Source organism: Sapajus apella, unplaced genomic scaffold (assembly GCF_009761245.1).
Source record: "Sapajus apella isolate SASKATOON/1434 unplaced genomic scaffold, GSC_monkey_1.0 scaffold50, whole genome shotgun sequence".
Taxonomy (NCBI): Eukaryota; Metazoa; Chordata; class Mammalia; order Primates; family Cebidae; genus Sapajus; species Sapajus apella.
The window spans coordinates 9,730,019-9,752,793 of NW_022436990.1; the positions used below are offsets into that span (position 1 = coordinate 9,730,019).

The following is a 22,775-nucleotide window of genomic DNA, read 5'->3' on the forward strand; positions in this document are numbered from 1 at the left end:
AATGCATGCAGGTAAAAAGCAGCCAAACAAAAAGAGTGAAAAGGTTCCTCTATAGCACATTTACACAGGAAGTAATAAAGCTTAAAGGCATCTATGGTAGGAGGAGTGTGGGCAGGTGGAGGAATTCATTCATCAAATACAATTGTTTTAACCTTAAGAAATGTGGATAACACTAAGTTTATTATTTCCAAAAGCATATTTTCCCCATTAATGCATAGTCCTTCATTTACACATTGAGGTGATAAAATAAATTATTTTCTGTACCTGGTTTTATCTAGTTTATAGCATACAATTTAAATGTTGCATATTTTTCAAATTTTATTGTGCCATTACAGACACAGCTACACTAACATATGTATTCAAGTTGTCAGAAAGCATCATGAGCAAAACCTCTTATTATAGCCAAATGCTTACAGACAGTGAGTTGCAACATAAGCAATCAAAAACCAACGTGGGAATCTTGGAACAATGATATGAGCTTTAAGTCTACTGGAATTTACTGTTCATAGGTAGAGTTCTAGACTCACGGTAAACTTGACAATTTTTTTAAAAGCCAAAGAAAAAAAGCTGTGCAAACTTTTTTGGGGAAATGGGACAAAAGAGAGTCTACACAAAGGATGGCATCTGCACAAATGTGGTCTGGTGTAGCCACCACACGGCCAGGGTTTTCTTGCTTACCAGCTCCCTCCAATTTCAGTTCTAGTTGCTTAGAAATGAACTGGCCAGACTTTCAAGCTGGAAGAGAGGTCAATTTAGTGAGCGGTTAGGGCTTAGCTACACTAAACATTAAAAGTGCTAAGGAAAATGGCATTTAATAAAATTCATCTAGAAGAAATACATCTCTAACCATAGAGGCAACCACAGTTTATCTTCTAAATCTTTGTACAGTAATTTTAATCAACAACTGAATTCCTATTTGCATGCCTAAATCCCTCAGATCTGCTTCTTACTTTCCCATTCCTTGGGCACAGGCTAATTTAGACAAGAGTGCCAGAAAGAGTCCAGAGAAAATATTTATAACTTTTGATTTATACACACTTACCTGAAGAATATATGGTTTATGGAGAGTCTAATAAAAGTAACATTAATTTTTAAAGGGAATTGCCACCAGACAAATTTTTGTGGAAAAACTAGAGAAAAAAATGCTGGCAAACCAAAAGAAACTGGTTTTTATAACTTTCAAGGACCCTTTTAACTTAAAAACAGGTTTTAGTGTTTTGCTGTAACTAAGACTTCTTTTCTACTAGTGCTTTATCTAATATATATTTGAATTGACAACATAGTCGTACCTGGTTACAAATCATTTTGAATGCACATTTCAAAGAAAAATTTTTCATTAAAGAGTCTGAATAGTATTAATACAAAAGAGGCAGACCAACATAGCGTAATTGTTTCTCATTGTATTTGATAGCACAGTTAATATACTTAAATTGCAAATAACTACAACTCTTTTTCAAGATAGATTTTAAATGAATAAATACCTTCAGTATGAATACTGAGTTCCCTTAAGGTAATTTAGGAACAAGAAGGTCACCTGCAAGTCCTTTCTACAATTGCTGATTCTCATTAGTCCTAACAGCACTAAATATTAAAGGGTTAAAATAAGCATAAATTAGCTTTATTGTCAATCATTACATACAGAAGAATAATTAACTCCGTATGTTTATTTATCTACTTTTGCTACTTGATTAAATGAATGATTGATGACAGGTTCCTTGTTTTCTTTTCTTCCTTTTTGTCAGTATAAATGATCAGTATGTAACTAAACGGTGACATTAAAATGAAATCATTAGCAACATAAAATGCAGTATGACCTGCATGTAAGCACTGCTGTCTCCTTTGCTACTGAGAAACCTAGTCAGATCCATCTGCATCCAAAACAAATCTACAACACAGTTAAAAGTACTTTCAATCAGGTGCTTTTCCCCCAATTTCCACTTAGTTTGCTATGTCTGTAGCTATGCTAAAGGCCATTCATATATTTTAAACTCAGTAAATAAAGTTAATTTATAGCATTCTCAGTTGTTTGTGAAATTCATGAACTATGTGACTGTTTAGCATTTGTAGTCTTTACTCAAACTATGGGAAATATCAAGTCCTTGAGGTAGATTCATTCAAAATTAAAATATCAAACACTTGATCAATCATAATTTAAGTAATTTGATTTGTCATCATTTGATAACATCTGAAAAGGTTATTAGTTCTAGTTCTCTGCAAATCAGATGACTAACATCAGCAACAGATCCATAGCATACAATCAATTTGGATATAAGGTTTGTTATACATATGGGGTATAAATGGCATACAATGCAGTGGGGAGTTTTCTTCAGCCCCCAAATCCACCATCCAGCGCTACACACCCTAGAACTGAAGTGAAATTTTAACGTCTCTAAGAAACCTGTACTTAAATATCTGCTTTGGACTGGCTGCTCTCCTGAACATTGCTTAATCATTATGTAAAATGTTACTACTGTTTGACAATTTTGCTCTGCATTTCTTTGAACAAGATCATGAAATGGAGTATCTTATAGGATTCATTTAAATAGGGAACAAACAGAGAAGGGAAAAAGAACAGTATTATAGAAGTAGAACTCAGATTTCACTGTTTTAATACCCATTAATCACAGGAACGGTGAGGTTTGCCACAAACATAATTCAAAAGCGAGAGCAATGCAGAAGAAGAGAATGAATTCAGTAAAGAAGATATTGGAAGAGTATAAACCTGATACTAGTTAACACCGGGCAAGTCATCTCACTATTCTGTAATAGAATGTCAAATTATGAAAAACAGATTTAGCGTATTCAGAAAGTATGATTCCATAATATGGTTTCAACATATAAACAACTATGAATGAGTGACTACGGGTGCAAGTGTGGTTTAGTTACTTGTTAAGCAAAGAGAACACACTCTGTCATGGGGATGAATCCCTCCAAGGCACCCACACTCTTAATTTGAGTCCACGCTAGCCCAGCAACTTGGTTATGTCTAGAGGGAAGTTTATGGATGGATCCGAGTGTTTTCTTCTTGTGGAGTTTACTCACAAGCTAACAAAAACAATAATACTGACATCGGCTGGACCACAATCTAAGCAACTGTCTTCTTGCTACTCTCACTCAATCTATTTTTGGGGGTTCTGGTTAGAATGTGCTGGAATGTAATCACTGTCTAATGGCTAAGACTACATGGTATTGTACTACATGCATACTAATTCTCTCTATAGGGCTATCTACATAAATTATGATAGGTATGCATTTATTGAAAATGATGTTTGAGTTTCTGTTGCTTTTTGAACAGAGGCTAGTATGAATGGATTTGAGCTTCTTGAACCATTTGCTTATGTCAAGGACCAAAGTGAATGCATTTTACTTGGTAAAACTGGTCAATGCACAAAACATCTAAGTTTACTTAAAGAGTCTTTGAACACACCCTCTTTTCCCCCCTACTTAGGTATCTTTTGAACATAAAGAACAGGAATAATTAAAAAGAGTTCTACATATGGTAAGGAAAAGTGATGTTCATCTTATAAGATTTTATAAGAAATGAAATGTGATGGTGTATAGTATCTTTGCATGTTTTTCTACCCAATTAATATTAAAATTGCTACAAAGAGCAGCATGTCAATTCCATGATTTTTAGAAAATATACTGTGTAAGCGTAAAGACTAATCATAGATCTCCATACTAGGACACTAAAGAAGTGCAGGCTCTAAATCAAAAAGTGATACCTGGCTCAAGAAAAGTAACAGGAATACAAAATGAATAATTTTGTGTCTCCAGTATTTTCCTGGAATATATAGCTATTAAATGCAAAACAACAGCGCAAATTTCTTGTTTATAGATTGTCCACTGCATAACTTTAAGAAAAATTAAATGTTAAAAATATGAATATAAAATATATATTGGAGGGGAGTAATCAATTGTTTTAGTAAAATAACTGATTTTACAAAATACAAATTGCTACAAAACCCTTTACATACAGAATTTCTCTAATGCATAAAAACTGTGATTTTTGTGAGCTTATAAAATATGTTATAAACAATTTATATAAACAATTGTCCAGGACTTGTCATTTCACAAAGTGTGGTAACCCTGTACTGGCAAGCTTGCACAAGTAAACAGAATTGTAATTTTCAGTGTAAATCCTTATTAAACTGAAGGAATATTTGAAGAACACTTGAATAACAATGAAGTATGATCTAGTAGGTCACCTGAATAACTATTTTTAAAAGCATATCTGCATTGGTAGAGTGAAATAACCTAATTTTAGCAACTTCCCACAATCACAGTTTGTATTTTTCACTACAGTATATAAAATGTTCCAGTTTCAGGGGATAGAATGAACCTAAGTGGTTTGCATTCTGACAGGAGCAAAAAATACCCCTGGGTCTACTACTCTCATGTACTCCATTTAATTGAGCATTTTTTGCACTTATGCAGAATATGAAAAGAATGGATATTTTAAAAGAAAAATAAGAATAACAAAAGACCTGACTCAGAACTAGAGGAAGCCTTTGATCCAGGCAGTGAAGTTCTACAGTTCATTTTATTGTGTTCTCTTCAAATACTCTATGGTCTTTTCTGCTCTGTGATCACCCTTGTAGAATAAGTGTGTATTAAATGTTATGTCATTTTTGAGTATATAATTTCATATTTTAATAACTTAGATTAGATATAATTCTCTCATATGTAAGCATTAGGTATACTTTTGCATAAAAATAAAAGATGAGGATTCTATCAGATTTTATCCACCGCTGTTACAAGTTTGAGTGTTCTTTCCCAGGGTCTTTAATTTATGGAAATCATCTTATTTTCTTAACTCCATCCGTGGGTAAAAAGCTAGCAGAGTCTGTTGCTGTAGATTTTGGATAACCAGAACACAGAGGACAGATCTGAAACCAGACCAGGTTTTGATACTAGAAAAACTGCATGGTGTCTATGATGTTAAACTACAGAGAATTAACACATATTAGTTTGGCGCTGCTTGTGTAAATGCTTCTGGCCTTTCCTTCCGCACTTAAACTCACTTTCAGAGAATGGACTGCTGTAAAAGAATGCAGGCTCATTAAGAGTTTATTTCCTCAAAACGCTGAAGGACAGCAAGTTTCGGCTGTGAAGGGATCAGCAAACTGCATTTATCTCTTTAGTGGTGGGGAAAGACCCCAAAGCTTTTTGTTTTTTCAGCAGGCATCACAGGTCCAAAAACGAAGAATTTCATCTTGTCACACCCTGCTTTACCTCATTTCAGGGCTGGCTGTGTTTTCTTTACACAGAATGAAATTTTAGCAGGAGCAGAAGCCAAATGCTTAAAATGAATGATCAACTTACAATTCGTATGAATCTATTCTTTCATGCTACTCTGCTTAAAAATAGCATCATAAATGCACATCTGCAAAGACTGCAACCCCCCTTTCCTGAATTGTACAAATTATTAGAGTCGTTGACAAAAGATTTTTTTGTTTAGGGGTTGGTCTGGGCACTCTCTTTGGCAGACTGCCACTTTTCTAGCAGTAGAAATATTGCTTGCAGAAAGCCACATTGTACAGAACAGCTGTTCTGCTAAAACATTGAGCTAGCAACCCAAGAAATGACTGACTTCACATGTGAAGCAAAATTGTTCCCTCCCTTTGTGCTAATTTAAATGAAATAAAAGTATAAAACATGCTCTTTCATGCCGTCTAGTCTTCCCTCACAAATACAGGCTTGCTTTATTGAGATGCATACGAGTGGGCGCAAAGGTGAGCACGGGACTCTGGCCACTCCTCAGTGGTAGGCTTGAACTTTGGCCACTTGACTTCCAAGCTCCCAGGATAGTAGCTATTCTTCTGATCTGATCCTTTCTATATTCAGGTTGTAGAAGCCAAGGGGTTTTCCACAAACTACATACATTAATATTTCACAATTTAAAAGTACACTTCATTTAAACTTCTTTCTATCTCTGTAAAAAACAAAGCTATCAGAAGATACTAAAAGATTATGTCTAAGTGCTTGTTTATAAGTATAGTATGTGATTCACGCCTTTAGTTGTTTGGCAATTATATTCAGGTAATAGAAATACACATGAGTATTCTGTGTTCAACATGGTATTAGGTATCCTTTTAAAAATATTTTTCTGAGAGGAAAAACCTTCTTAAGTTTATGCAACATCTAGAGGGCCACAATTCTCATTAAATGTCATCAAATTTATATCTTTAACTATATTTATGCATAATAAATTCCCCAACACCAATGGCTATCTAAAATATAGACTTGGAAAATACATTAAAGTAGAAGTTCAAAAAATAATTTTCTTGGAAAATAATACAGTATTTTATTTTGGAAGTATCTTATATATATTCATTATGATCACCTATTTAAAGCTGTAACAAGACTACCATCTTGTTCTCATTTTGCATTAATCATTCTGTGATTCCACAGTACTTTGCTTAGGCCTCTTTCAACATGAATAATATCCCACTTTATTATTTTTTGAGAATTGTGTCACTCCCTCTCAATAGATTTATAAACTCCTAGAGGAGATGCTTCACTAATTTTTCCCCTCTGCATCCCCTAGAGAGCCTAGTACAGAGTCTGGCAATATAATAATTATTCAAATATTTAGAGGATGAATAGAAGAGTAAAATTAAAGGAGAAAATAACTCATTCCTGATCCCTGATGACAACAAAAAGTTGATGTCTTAAAACCTACTACAAGGCCAGGTGCAATGGCTCACATCTCCCAGCACTTTGGGAGGCTGAGGCCGGAAGATCACAAGGTCAGGAGATCAAGACAGATGGCTAACACCGTGAAACTTCGTGTCTACTAAAAATACAAAAAAATCAGCCAGGCGTGGTGGCATGCACCTGTAGTCCCAGCTACTCAGGAGGCTGAGGCAGGAGAATTGCTTGAACCCAGGAGGCGGAGGTTGCAGTGAGCCAAGACTGCACCACTGCACTGCAGCCTGATGACAGAGTCAGACTCCATCTCAAAAATCTATGTTATAAGATTACTTCTATTAAGCCAAAATTCTAAGAAAGGAAATGTCAGCTCAATTCACTGTTTTCAACAAATTGGCCTTTCATCTCATATGCAGTTATATTTTAAGAATTCTGTTGTTTTCCTATCAACTCAATGAAATATCCACATTAACAATTTATAAAATCAACTTCTATATGTCTCATTATTTTAAGCATTAAAGAAACATTAAGCTGCAATTACACCCCCGATCACCTGTCATCTAACAAATGCTTCAAATATCTTCCACTCTATCAAATGATACAAGTTAAGACTTTTACATACTATAATTCCCCCAAAAAACTGTGCATGTTGAGCCACCTCTTCCTTTTAATCAACATTACTTTAAAAACATAATCTTAAACAAAAACAACAAACCTAATTAGAATGTGTACTAAAAATCATAAATGGGAATCCTAACATGTCTTTAAAAGCTCCTATGTGAATATAAGCCTCCCAATAGAATCTAGGCTCACTGAGGTAGAAGGCATAGACAAGCATAGAAGGCATAGACAGGTTCAACCATGCCATTTTTTTAGTGAAAAAAACTGAAGCCAAAATGTGATCACAGTCACAAAGATTTGAACTCAGGACTGTTCAACTCCGCTGACCAGAAACCTTGCAACCAATAAGCCATTCTGAAGATACATTAAAATGACTGGGATGATTAATTTTCACTACATTCCTATATTTTGCTGGATTCTCCAGCCTGGGACACATGAATGGTACATTTATTACAGGTTGTTAGAACTCCTTGTGTTATGAATTGAATGTTTGTGTCTCTCCTAAAATCCATATATTGAAAGCTGAAATCCTCATTGTGATGGTATTTGGAGGTAGAACCACTGGGAAGTAATTGTCATAGAAGGCAGAATGAAATTAGAGACACAGGAGATATAATCTTTCTCTCTCCTTCCATCTTGTATGGATATGATAGGAAAACGGCTGTATGTGAAACAGGAGGACAGCCTTCACAAAGAACCTCACCATGCTGGTATCTTGATCTTGGATTTCCAACCTCCAGACTGTGAGAAATATTTTTCAAATGTTGTTTAAGACAACCCATCTATCATATTCTGTTACAGTAGTCGAAATGAAGACACTCTGCAAGAGTCCTCTTTTCTAATCTCAGTAAAAATATTATTTTAGTTTTCCAATTGAAATTGTTCATACAGCAACAAATTCAGTGACTGACTCACAACAAGGGGTTGAGTCTGATTGCCTACCAGATGTGAATCACAACATAGCAGAGGCTGAACAACTTGTTTCGGATTTTTCTGCAACTTCAGGAGCTCAGCATCCATAGAAGATATAATGAAAACGCTTTAGGTCAGGTGTCAGCTAAGCAAATATCACTGCACCACTTTACAAACATCCCTGAGAACATCCAAAATGAGGCTTACCTGCATCAACATCCCTGTTTCCTTTCATATGTCTCTAGGACATATTGCATTTTATACATTTTTTATGCTACCTTCATGCCTCTTTTCAAAAAGGAAAATGACGGCAATTTTGCTTTTGTGCTAAAATTCTTGGAAAAACCTGGATACTATTCATTTATTTTTGTAGAAGAAAGCCAATATTTTAAAGTATTTATATAAAACCCAAACTGTGTACACAGTCTGTTTTCATCATCAGCACTGATAGTCAACACAGCCTTACTTCCCAAACTGTAAAATTATATATAAGTAAAATGTTTTAATTACAAAACATTACTGAAATTTAAGTCTCTGTAGTGCTTTGGAAGTTATTACTATGAACTCACTGAGTTTTATTCTCTTCCAAGGACCTAGTATGCTAGCATTCACCCTTAGAGCACTCAGCCAATACCTGGTGACTGACTGCTCCCAACGGACAATAGCAGAAGACCACAGTAACTATTTCCTAGTGACTGTATGTTGTTTTTTGAGTATAATAAGTTGTGAAAAATTATATTATGCTATAAAATGTAGCCATATTTGTTCACTTTATACAGACATTGGTTTTGTAGATATGTTAAATTTTACCCGCAAAAGATTAGGTCAGTTTTACCATTTTTATTCATTGTATTGCTGATAATAATACCAATAGATATACAAATCTCAAATACCTTATTTCTGATGGTTTTTAATTATGGTTAGAGTCACAACATACTTTAAACAATAAACTGAATCAAGAAGACAACTAATAAATTATGTGGAAAAATAAGTCAAAACTATTAATTAACCCAACTGACCAGTTGTTTGATTAGCTAGGTTAAAATGGCCAAACAATAGTCCTGCGTAGACAATGTTTTCATCATGTTTCTCTTCATTAAGATCGTGCATCTAAAAAGACTACGTGAATAGCCTTAGCTTGGATCATTTGCTATATTAAAGTAAGAAAGCTGCCAAAAATAATAAGCCAAACCATACCACTGATTTAATATGAAGTTTCACTTAATTTTTTCGGTGATATACACAATGCATATACATCTATGGATACCTATTAAAACATCCCAACACCATACCCCTGGCTGGTGTGTAATTATTCATGACAGCCATCGTAACAAATAGACTTATGTACATACATTACCTATGAAGATGATTTTTTTAAATAAACATATTACCAGCCATTCATTGTTATTGCAATATGTTTTAAACAAATACAAGAATCAACCTTTTACAACTTGAAGTATGCTTACTACTACAATGGGTTCTAAAATAGGTACCTAAGTCACCTCCAGTTCTAATGGTCTCAACAGGAACTGGCCATCTATGGCACGCATGCAGGTCTCATCCAGCCTGCCACCTGTACAGCCACAAGCTAAGAATGTATTTTCCTTGTTGTTTTAATTTTTTAAATAGTTGAAAAAACTCATAAGAATATTTCATGACATGGCATAATTTGATTTCAATGTCCACAAATAAAGTTTTATTAAAACAGCCAAATGCATTCAGTTACAACTTTTCTATATGGCCACTTTTGCACAACAAAAGTAGGGCTGAGCAGTTGCAACAGAGACCTTATGGCCTACAAAGGCTAAATTACTTACTACCTGATCCTTTACAGAAAACATTGGCTGACTCCTGTTATAGAACTCTATAACTAGTTTTTTTGTCTTGGTTTTCTAACATTCCCCTTTAGGCACTCTTTGACCAAGACTGGAATAATAGAAAATGTAATACTAGGTATAACCTTGGCAAGAGAAGGAAGGAAATTAACCAGAGCAGGCACCTGTGCTCATGTATGACTCTTAAATGGAAATAATTTAAAAATTTTAAAGAAAACTTATTTATGACTCTATGGCAATAGTTCAATTATAAAGTTTTAAGCACACTATGTAAACAAACTAACGAACTTCCTCCCTTCCATTTCCTTTGACTGATATTTTAACTGTCAGTTAATCACATTTCTTAAAACCATCAGCCATGAAGCACTTTAGAATGTTGAGCATTCGGAGACTCAGTATTGACCAGTTAGAAAGGTAGGAAAGTGGCAAAGAACAAGTTTCCATTAGGACAGAGGCTTGCTTTTCTAATGCTTCCATCATCAGAGTGAATTCTAGTAATTTTTTTAAAAATAAAACTTTCATTTCAGAACACTTTTGGATTTATAGAGAATTTTCTGTACTGATCCGAAGACACTGCAGAAAGGTCCCATCTACCTTTCAGCCAGTTTCCTAATGCTTTCTTAAAATTATTCTTTTCATGGAATCGTAACTCCCATGCTTTTGAATGGCCTATGTTTTCTAAAGTTGTGTATTAGAGGAAATGTTATCATTTGCTTTAAAATAAACCAATGTCTACACATGAGCCAGATTTGTGCATAAATGTTCACATATAATGTAACTGGGGAAAAGGGATTCCAATAATAAGTAGCTGAACAAAGAAAGAAAAGTCTCCTTATTGTGGAAGAAAATGTTCTAAACTGGGAATACAGGGGCCCAAATTCTAGTTCCAACTCTGTAACTGACTTTGTTTTTGCCAAAAACTTTTCTCTAGATTAGTTTTCTCCACAAAACAGGTGATCTGGTCTTTAAACCAAAAATTCTATTGGTCTTCCTTTCCTGCTGAGGATCTGACATTTACTAACATACTATGGATCCAGAAAGGATGTGAAAAACTGCAGTCAATCAGTATTCAAAGACACATTAGTTTTCACAGGTGGAGGTCACCACATGTTTATTAAGGCAGAGCTAAGACTTATGCACAGTATCTAGAAAGCCGTTTCAGAAAATTAAAGCCACAGTACAATTTCAATCATATAAAGCAGTCAGAGGTGACTCCTTCTTCACTATGCTTATGAAATATTATCATCTGCAGAGCACTGAAACTATATATTGTGCTTTGCAAGAGATGATAGGGCTAACAAAAACACGTTAAAGAATCCCAGACCTAAAGAACAGAGCACATAAACTTGAAAGTCCTAAATAAGTGAGTACATTGCTGTATAATGCAAAACCACAAGATGTCATGACTAAAATATTACATTATCAAGAACTGGCAGATCTGTTTTAAAAATAAGTTGAATGTGATATAGAAAATAAGTGTGTTCCCTAAAGTTTTCTCATGAGAGTAAATGCAAAGAAAAATATATGAAGCTCTAGGTTCATATTTTATCTGATTCATCTATTTGGCACTTGATTTATTTAAAACTTCATTACATGCTGTCTTATTTGCCTGTCTTTTATTTATAATGATTACACATGCTCAAATACTGATAATCACAACAAAAAAATTTTAAGATAAGGAACAATGTCATATATTTTTTAATGCAAAGAAGGGAGACATAGAATCTTGATGTATAGGGGAATTAAGTAAAAGAATAGGAAAACAGAAATATTAGCAAAATATGAAGAGTTAGGGTATGTAGCTTTTGAAATTAATAAACAGCTTCAAGAAACCTGATAGTCCAAGGAAGACTATTAGTCTCAAACAGTCTAAGACAATCACTAAATCCTTTCTGAGGAATTGGGACTTGGATTGGAGAGTAAGTAATCATCCAGACCAGAATCACCGATAAAAAGAAAACTGGGGTCTAGAGCGGGTTTTATGACACGGGTCACATGGTAAGTCTAATTTTATGGAAAGCTGTCATGCCATTATTTATTTCACATTCATTTCTCTATGAATTGTAAGTATCTCCAAGGAAAAGGACTTAGAGAAGTGACTAAGAGAAGATACTCAGATATTTATTGAATGGACTCGAGTTCACACACCCAAAATACTCATGGTGTTCTTGAGACTACAATTTTCTTTTGTTTTATTTTTGAGATAGGGTCTTGCTCTTGTCACCTAGGCTGGAGTGCAGTGGTGCAATTTGGATCATGGCAACCTTGACCTCCCACGTTCAAGTGATTCTCCTGCCTCAGCCTTCCGAGTAGCTGGGATTACAGGCGCCTGCCACCAGGCCTGGCTAATTTTTGTATTTTTTAGTAGAGACGGGGTTTCACCATGTTGCCAGACTGGTCTCAAACTCCTGATCTCAGGTGATCAACTCGCCTTGGCCTCCCAAAGTGCTGAGATTGAGACTACAAGTTTGAACCTGTACCTCCTCTGTTTGTACATCCACGTGGCAAACCAGGTTGGTGGGGGAAGCCCACCACAGGGCAGGGACTGGCAGCTCATCCCAGGGGGCCACACTTCCTTCTAGTGTCTACTCCATTTCCTGCATAATTTTCCTTTGTTTTCACATGATTCCCATCATTCTTCCTCCATTTTCTTATGTTCTTCCTTTTATTTTTACTCTTCTTTTGCATCTTCCTAGTTTATGATTTAAACTCACCCATAGTTCTTACAGTACTATATAACTCTGCTAATAGTGTTCCCAAAACATAATTCAATTCTACACAACCCAACTTAAAAACATGGTTAAGTACTTCATTTCACAGATATTGTACAACGTTCTGGAGATATAAAAATAAAATGACCCAGACTATTCCCTCAATAAGCTCATAGTCTCAATATAGAGACAGGCATGTAAAGAAACAAATTACAATTTAAGTTGATATCCAACAGAATAATGTAACAATAACCTAAAGAAAGAAATTACTAATGTTCTGGAGAAGCAGAGAAGATTTGCACAAGAGAGTAATATCTGAGCTGGGATGCGAAAACTGAATAGGAGTTCAAGCAAACCCAATAGAAGGTGTTGGATCTCAGAACACGATACTGCAAAGTATGGCACTTTGATATGTTGAATACTTTGAACTGAAGGAGATTGAAAGGGCCTAAAAAGATATTCTCTCTGACCTTTTCCCTCCTTTCTCCTTCCCTTATTTCTTCCCCAAGGTACACCATGGAGAATAGAACTGTTCTCCCACAAAGTAAGCCATAAAATCTAGGAAGACTATCTGACCCTCTCCCCTATCCCCTGGAGTGTTACATGGCAAGTGTCAGGCACTATACCCTGAGGAAGGAATGCCACACAGAGGCCAAGAAAACTCTGAACAAACAGGGCTTGCTGGAATTCCCCTCAAGTTATTATCATTAGGTCATGCCTTTTTTGTCCAGTCACATTTCTACACAGCTGTCCATTGAACCCAAGCATAATTATGTACGCTTCTCCCTGGGTCTCTGGGTCTTCATTTTTGAGAGCTCCCATGTTAAGTAAAATGGGATTAAATAAATTTTTTCTTGCTAACCTGTCTTTTGTTATGGACGTGTCAGCCATGACCCTTGTGATGGGTGAGAAAAAGTCATTCAATTTTTGCCCCTACAAAGGAAAAGTGCAGTCCAGTCAGATGATGACATGTTCAAAGGCATAAATGTGTGGGTTTTACCACTCAGTGTTGCTAGAGAAAAATGAGATGCTAATAGTGGTGATAGGAAGAGATTGATTAATCTTGATATAGAAGGCAGAAGAGCACATCTGCACTCTTTTGCCCACGTTTTTAAAGTCTCCACAAAAAATTTATCACTTCTACTTCTCCTTTGTAAAAGTATTTTTAAAAAACTTTTTTAGAGACAAGCTCTCCCTCTGGGCAGTGGTGCAGTGGTGCAATCATAGCTCATAGCAACCTCAAGTCAAACTCCTCTCGAGCAGTCCTCTCTCCTCAGCTTCCCACAGTGCTGGGATTATAGGCATGAGCCACTGTGTCTGGCCCACCTCTCCTTTTGGGCAAACAAAAACTACAGATAAAAACAATACACAAGTACTACTCTTGATAAGGTTAGTCAAATTACAGATACATGTTCGTCATCTCAGATCTGAAAAATTGGCCCTGTTTCTTTGCAGTATCTCCCAATAGAGCTGCAACATGCTTCCCTGACTTTGGTCTGTGCCATACAATCCGCTCTGACCCAACGAATGTGAACAGAAATGACACCAGCACACTTCTGAGCCACAGCATTAAGAGACTTGGCATATTTTTGTTCATGCTTTTTAAACCTGTGTCTCCATCACCATGAAAGAGCTACTTCCAAATAGCTGCTGGCTCCTAACATGGGAAAACCTAGGCTGAACCCTTAGCAAGGAGCCAAGCCCAGCCACAGCTTCGGCAAAATCAGAGGCACCCAGCTGAGCCCAGTCTGGACTCACCAACTGCCACCTAACCACAGCTCCATGAGTAAAAGCCTGTTGTTGTGTGCCACATAGATGTTGTGATTGCTTGTTCTCTGGCAATAGCTGACTAGGACACTTGAATATTCACATATTCTCAGTCATCACTCTCAAAAATATACTTTCTTTGAGTCACTGTCTGGAGCTGAGGTAACCCTGAAAGCTCAGTTGTGCCAGGTGCACTGAAAACAATGGCGATAAGGCAAACTTACAGTGGCATGGAGCAAGAAACCAGCAATGCTATATGTGGTATTTTTCATGCTGAGTTACATAATAATTAAATGATCAAGAGTTCACCTTTGCAGTCATCAAAGATTTTCATGATAAAGTGTAAAACTCTAAAGAATTAGAGTCTCAGAGTCATACCCTGCCATCAATTAGCCCGCAATTGTCAGAAAGCCCTCCCTGCCCAGTGTCAAAGATGATAGTCCTGGGGAAACGTGGTGATATAAACATTGCTTGTCCTATCATGATGTAAAATGAAAGAAGATAAAAGGTTAGTTCTTAAATACACTCCTTTCAGAAGTCATAACTTCATTAGAAATATACAAAAGTATAACAGTATGTAATTAAAAAGCCTCCCTAGAAGCATACCTAAGTAACGGCAACTACATCACTTATCCATGTCCTAGTAAAACCTGGCACTCACTCCCAAAATAAACAACAATGAACACTGGCAGCTCGGCTTCTGGATGACTCTGTTTCCATTGGGTCCCACCACCTACTATGGACTGGAGCAAATGGAAGTAGGGATCAGAACAGGGAGTCTGCTCCTCAGCATGCTGAGGATGATTGAGGTAGGAGGAGGAATCAAGCAAGGACTGAGTTTCCATCTTTGCCCTACTCTTCTAGCCCTGCAGGAGGCTCCTGCTCAGAAGCTAAGACATACAGTCTGGGTTCTATCCTTTACCTGTATAAAAAGACCAAAGAATATCATAGGCTGGGTGTACATGGCCATGTACTGATTCTAAGAACTTTCATCTCATGTGGTTTTTTATTAATGAGGAATATGACCCTTGCCCAAAAGCATGAATGTCAGTTGGTAGAAGGAAATGTATGTCAGCCCACAGGAAAATGCCAGAAGAGGAATAGGAAAACTCCTGAACTTCTTAGACCAAGATGATGTATCACTCAGTCTTGGAGTCTCTACCTTTCGATTGAAACAGAATCCACTTTATAAAATGCTATCTAATTTAGGGGGACAACCATTATAGCAGTAGTTCAGTGTCACTCTGAGTATCACCTATACTCAGTTACACTACATGATGATTTCAAATAAACCCATTAAACAACATTGCTATAGCAAGAGTCTAGTCTTTGGCTAGCTAATATGTTGCTTCAATACAGGCCTGCAAGTCTCTGCTCTCAAAATCATCTCCTACTTAATTCACAATAGATGCCTGAAATAGTGAAGGGTAATTCTATGAAAATAGTAAAGTTCTTCCCTAATGTGTTCAGTCAATTTTAAGCACCAGTTATCTTGCACATTTTTCAACTGTTCCCTTCCAAAGACTAAGAATTTCTTATACTTTATATATTTTAGCATTGTTGCCTATCACACATAGGTAAATTGTTGTTTAAAAGCTGCAATGTTTAAACAGAAATAAAATTTATGCTTGCAGTGGTAAATATTCCTAGATGAATAGAGTTGCAGCAGATGACAGACTCTTAAAATTGACTGAAGTCTGTGATATTAGAAAGACAGAAAATTTATCTAGTTTTAGCAAATGTCAAATCAGTGGCTATTGCTTTAAAGATTAATAAAAGATATAATGGTTTCTAGATAGCCTCTAAATAGAGATTACTATGAATGGAGAAGTGATTTACCAACAGTCACCACAATGAGATTTCTTTAAAGGTTACAATCATCAGTTATTTAGCTGAAACACTGCTGAGAATGCCTGGTCATTTCTTGAATAATGCATAATGTTCACTGTAGATTTGATCTGTATTATAACAATACAGATATTTCTAAAATAATGGAAAAAACTATCTGTTACCTTCCAATTGCTTAACATATCATTTCCATGGAGTAATTGACTTGGGACATATTACATACTGTCACCTGAGTGTTCTTTCTGCAAGCATAACTTGTAATAATCTGTATACAATGGGTACCACAAAACAAACTCATCAACCTTTATAGACTGTTAAGAAAAGATGTGATGAGTACTGCACAGGGCACAGTAAAGGATCTTTCTGAAGCTGTAAATTAAAATGATTAAATTCTATATAGTTGTGTGGGACAAATTTAAAGCTTTGAAATTTAATTATTAACATGATCAACTCATCACATTAAAAAATGTTGCCACCACAATGTAAGTACTTTTCATACAAATTTCCAAATGCCTTTAGGTTTATTCATAGATTGCTTGGAGAAGCACAAAGTATAATGTCTATTGTTTTATTGTTGGATTATGAATTGCACTTCACATGATGCTGCAGGCTATTTATATAAGCTTGTTTATCCATATGAACTTCTTCAAGGGCACAACATAGAAGACCTTAATAAATTAAAATGAATTTCTTTTGATGTTATTGTTTCATGAATGTTTGATCAGAATGAAGAGCAGTTTTGCATTAAAGAACTAGAGTAAAGCAATACAATGAACATATATTTGACAGGAGAAACAGTTTATAGAAAGTGCTCCTTATATTTCTAGCTGCTTTTGAGAGCCAGGGTCAACGGTAGAGAGTTATTATATTTACATCTTCATTTCGACCCTATCGCCAGTTTACTAATAATGAAAGAGTACGTGTACCAATTCAGATGCTCTGCCATCATCTGCATGGAATTTTAAATATTAAAAAATTTGTTATCTCCTTCCAGGTTTCTAAACACGCATCCCCACGACCCTGTTTTTCTCAGTGACACTACCATACCATTCCAGAAACTGCAACAATGTGGGGCAGCAACCACATTTTATCTTCTTTTTATACATCTTAATCATAAGAAGAAGTTACAGAGCTGAACTGATTGAAGGCCACGAAATAAAAATGTATTAGTCACAGTCTAAAGCTGAAAAAATTCTCACCTGAAACATTTGATGATGGTGATATAGAACGAATATTACCCAAAGTAATGATAAGAAGTGATGGAACACTAGACAGAAAGGCAAAAAAAAGTGGATTCTTGCCTTATATGCTAACACTGAACTGTAAAGTCATTTCCACTTTACATTTGCCTCATCTAATTATCTCTGATAAAATGAGGGAATGGTTACACATAATCTATACATTTGCATGCCTCAAACGCCATGATTCTAGAAGTAAACTGGACTAAATGGACAAACAACAGAACCATCACATTTTTCCACTTTGGTAGCCATTACTGCCAAGAAGGCCTATCCACTACAAACTCCTTTAACAATGAAAATAAACAAATAAAAACTTGTTAAGTTAAATAAATACAAGTCCAGTCCATCATTTCATTTGAATGTGTGTTTTTCGAACTTCTATATCTGAATAATTATTACATATTTTTCACATGGTATGGTTCCTAATCTGTTACCTTCCTCCTTTTATCTTGTATGATTTGGAGAGCCTACGCCTCAAATTAGAGTGAAAAAACTTATCTAATGTATATTTACTAGAATTATACTCATTATCTTTAGCTTGGGAAAATTCAATACTAATATCTATAATATGGTTTGGCTCTGAGTCTCCACCCAAATCTTGTTTCTAATTGTATAAATAATCCCCATGTATCCAGAGAGGGACCTTCTGGGAGGTGATTGGATCATGGGGGTGGTTTCCCCCATGCTGTTTCGTGATAGTGAGTTCTCACGAGATCTGATGGTTTAAAAGTGGCACCTCCCCCTTTGCTGTCTCTCTCTCTCTCCTGCTGCTATGTAAGATGTGCTTTGCTTCCCCTTGGCCTTCCACCATGATTGTAAGTTTCCTGAGGCCTCCCCAACCATGTGGAACTGTGAGTCAATTAAATCTTGTTTCTTTATATATTATCCAGTTTCAGGTAGTTTTTTTTAAATAGCAGTGTGAAAACAGACTAATCCAACCTAGCACATGAATTAGTGTGTTGCTAAATTGATATCTACATGCTCAAGGGCAGAAGGGATATAAAAGGACAGCTTGAATGTGCCTTGCTTTATTTTTCCTGGGCTGCCTTTGACTGACATTCTGTCTTTGAAAGGTACCTCTGTTGTGTGTTATCCTCAATCTTTTAGGTATCATTCTTACACTCTAGAGCAGTGGACTGCAAACTATGGCTTGTGGGACAAATTTGGTGGCTGCTGCCTATTTTGTAAATATAGTTTTATTGGAACCCAGCCATGCTGTTTTGTTTACATGTTGTCTATGGCTAATTTTGTGCTACAATAGCAGAGTTGAGTCGCCCATTACACCTAAAATATTTACTATGTGGCCCTTTACAGAAAATGTTTGCCAACGGTTGCTCTAGAAGAAAATAACCTGTTACAATTTAAATTCTCATTTTCCACACTAATATGCATAACACAATCCCCAAGTAACAAATTCACACTCTCACATACATGATCACAGCTCTTAGCACAAAATTGTAAATAATAACTGCTTTCGACTCTTCATTTCAATCTGAATCCTACAAAAGATTACAGCTCCCCACTAGTACCCTTTCATATCATAGCCAAGAGTACAGGGACTTTTCCAAAGGTAGCTGGCAATATGTAATCACATAATAAAAGAACCTAAATCTTCCCCAGAGGTGGCTGTCTGCAACTGCTCCAAATACCCAGTTTTATTTCATGCTATCAGTGTCTAGATACAGAATTCGAACATAAGAATCTAGCAGATTGTTTAGGCCATACATCTTGAACAGAACACCCTTAAAGATAGAAACCCAATGGCCAACACCACATATACATCAATAAATATATGCATGCATATTTAAACGCAAAAATGCCATAAATTATTAGGAATTTCAGGAACACACAAGAAAACACCTCTCTTAGGCATCAGAGTGAAAAAGACCTAACATTTAAAATTACTAAGTTGTAGGATTAACTGCATCAAAGATTTAAAGAAAAAAAGTTATATGTTTATAACTTTTAGGTAATATTATGTAGAGAACCTTAAAACAGTAATACATAGATCAATTTTTGTTGATCAAGAAAACGATTAACTCAAAATGCCTGCTAAAGTTGGAAGAGCTCTGTTCCCTGCCTTCCTTTGGTTACTTAAAGCAGAAAATCCCAGCTCTATGCTTTAACAAATATGTCTGTAGTCCACTCATCAAGAAGAATTTGTATGTAATTGTAAAACATAAATTAAACCCAAGAAGCATTTTAATGTGTCATTTCATTTTCATTTCTCTGAATCTTATATAAAGATATAATTTTAGGCTGATAGACTTTTTGAAAATAAAATAGAAAAATAAGAGGTTTATTTCACCTTCACATGGTGTCTTTCTCATGCAGAGTTCAGATTTCCACATTTGTATCCCTTTAAAGGATTTGATATGCAGGAAAAGAAGAAAGGATGATGGTAAACATTTCGTCTTACAGGCCCCTACAGACCATCATATTCAGACTGAACAGTGGCCTAAACTTACCTTTTACTGATGTGTTCGGTGGAGGGCCTTCCATTCGCAAGTTCCACGGAGGGTCCCCCTGGTTAGCAAAGTCTCTCATTTTCAGATAGCTAATTGTAAGTCGAATGATGGATGCCTTGTCAAGCTGGCTGGTGATGGCTGCAGGAAGAGGCAACAACTTGGCCAATTCATAGAACTCAAAGTTTTCTTTTCCCCTGCGGGAGCGAGCAGCATCTCGGGATTTCTCCTTTCTCAATGCTTGTAAACTGAAATCAAAGGAGTGAGAAAGTGTGGTTTAGAATATGTGACTCTGTCATCATTCAAATACTGCTTTCTTTGTATTTCCTTTTTTCCCAGCAAAATTCTACCAAAACTATTTTAAAATTAGAGAGTGACAGTAAAATGAGTTCCAGAAAATGTCCACTAAATCCATAAACTCTAACTCTGGCCTTACATTTCACAAACTCAAGTCCAATGAGTAAAAATTGTGTTTTACTTGTTAAGGTTCTTTCCCTTCAATTGTCCATGCATTGAGGTGTATTTATTGTTTCTAAGACCTAACAGAAGGTTTGCAGGTGTGGTTTGATGTTACCAACTATAAGCGATTTATAAGTTGGGCTTACATACATGTATCTATTTCAAACTATTAATTTTGTTGATTTAACTTTCAGCTGTATGGGATCTTAATCAAAATGAACTATTTTGAAACATTGATTTGAATTATAATCTTGGGGAGCAGAAAGTAAACACAAATACAATTCACTCTGACAGAATCAACAAATATGATTTCGGCGCTCAATAAACAGTTGTGTGTGAGCACGCTCCATTAGATGAAGAAAACATCATATTTAAAAAGAAGATTTCAATGTAATTTTATAAATGTGCTGATAACTGGTTAAGAGAATATTTCTTTATTAATGATCATACATTAGTATACATTTTCTAAGATACTAGAGAATAAAATATATTGCCCAAAGAAGTCAAACTTTAGGACAATATAAATTTAATGTTGAAAGATAAAGCTCTGTATGGGTTATTAAAATTTATAAACATTATAGACATATTACTTCCCAGAAGAGGCAACAGGTGGATCCAGCATTTTCCTTTAACTATTCATGTGCGTTTCTGTTTGAAGCTTGCTTACATTGCTGAGGGCAGAATCTGGCACAACTGAAGTTGTGTGTGAGCATCTGACAGGAGTATTTCACCTACTCTGAACTGCTCTGCTTTGTGCCTGATGAGAAATAAATTCAAAAATCAGACCTCCGTGATAATTAGCTAGATCATATTTCAGTATGAAGGTACCATTATAATCATTTTTATGTATGTATTTTATTGACTTCTGAAAGCACTGTAAATATTTGAGTCTAGCATTCTTTTTTTCATTATGAAATAATAAGAGAGAAATGAGGAAGGAAGACCATAGGAAGAAATCAAAATGCGCTCAGCAGTGAGGCTCCATTCACTTTTAATATACTAGGGGGAATAGTATTCCTATTATAGGATTCCTGACATTGTTTCCTGATGGAAACACTGTATTCACTGCAGAAATCACACCTGAGGGCCGGGCGCGGTGGCTCACGCCTGTAATCCCAGCACTTTGGGAGGCCGAAGCGGGTGGATCACGAGGTCAAGAGATCGAGACCATCCCGGTCAACATGGTGAAACCCATCTCTACTAAAAATACAAAAAATCAGCTGGGCATGGTGGCGCGTGCCTGTAATCCCAGCTACTCGGGAGGCTGAGGCAGGAGAATTGCCTGAACCCAGGAGGCGGAGGTGGCGGTGAGCCGAGATCGCACCATTGCACTCCAGCCTGGGTAACAGAAGGAAACTCCATCTCAAAAAAAAAAAAAAGAAATCACACCTGAAATATCTGACTGAGTATCTATGTAATTTAAGTAATGCCATGATGCTATGGTCAGATACTTGCTAGGCTAATACCCCAACAAGTTTTATGTTTGCTCTATTAATAAAATAGTCTATATTAGCTAACACATGTCCTTCTCAGAATTAGACAAGTTAATGCTATCATTTTCAGAGTAACAGTGGTCTCAGGTGACAAAACCTTTGTCCCTTAATACATAAAGTCAGGCAGAAACATCACTAATTTACAAGGAAAAGACATGTTATATGACTTATTTCCCAATATCTGGGCCAGCCTCCATTGAATTCTACAAGTGCTCAATTTTAGCTGGTTGAAAGCTGTGTAAATGAGAGATGTCTTAGAATCTGACAATGTGTAAGTATAAGTGGGAACCACGTTAACACCTTAGGATGCAAGAATGATTCACATTTCTACCTTTACAGAATAAATGCAATTTATCTAACAACATTTAAGTTATCTGCACCAAAAGAAACTATGTCTCTCGACATGTTTTCCCTGCCACTTGTACACAGGGGAAGGAGGAGCAGTTCAAGTTCAGTGCTTTATTTTTTGTGTGTTCTTGCAATCAAACACTACTTCAAAAGGTGGCCTAAGCTTACAAATCTTTTTTGGCTCAGTAAGTGACTATGATGGAGCTCCAGAGCAGGGGTTATGAACCCAAGGGCCTTCAGGGTTCAGGCAGGGAATGTCAGTGAGTGAAGAGGCCTGATGGGGACTGGAAAGAACTGAAGGACAACTCTGGCCAAGTGGCAGCATAGTTTGAGCTGATGTCACTTTAGGGAAAGGCATGCCTGGTGCCACCACTTCTAGAGGCCAACTTCTGAACTTTTATATGACATTTCCGAACGTTGG

General features: G+C 36.1%; 1 protein-coding gene across 4 annotated transcripts in view; it reads right to left on the reverse strand.

The window, feature by feature from the left end:
- NPAS3 (neuronal PAS domain protein 3) overlaps positions 1-22,775 on the reverse strand; it is an 848,226-nt gene that overhangs the window by 566,969 nt on the left and 258,482 nt on the right. For 2 of the 4 annotated variants that reach the window (XM_032242688.1, XM_032242684.1), the window contains 2 exons: positions 20,058-20,302; positions 19,898-19,948 (listed from right to left, as the gene is read on the reverse strand). In XM_032242688.1, the coding sequence (XP_032098579.1) occupies positions 19,898-19,948; positions 20,058-20,302 (296 nt within the window). The remainder of the gene's footprint in view (positions 1-19,897; positions 19,949-20,057; positions 20,303-22,775) is intronic. The other 2 variants (XM_032242687.1, XM_032242685.1) reach the window with 1 other exon arrangement.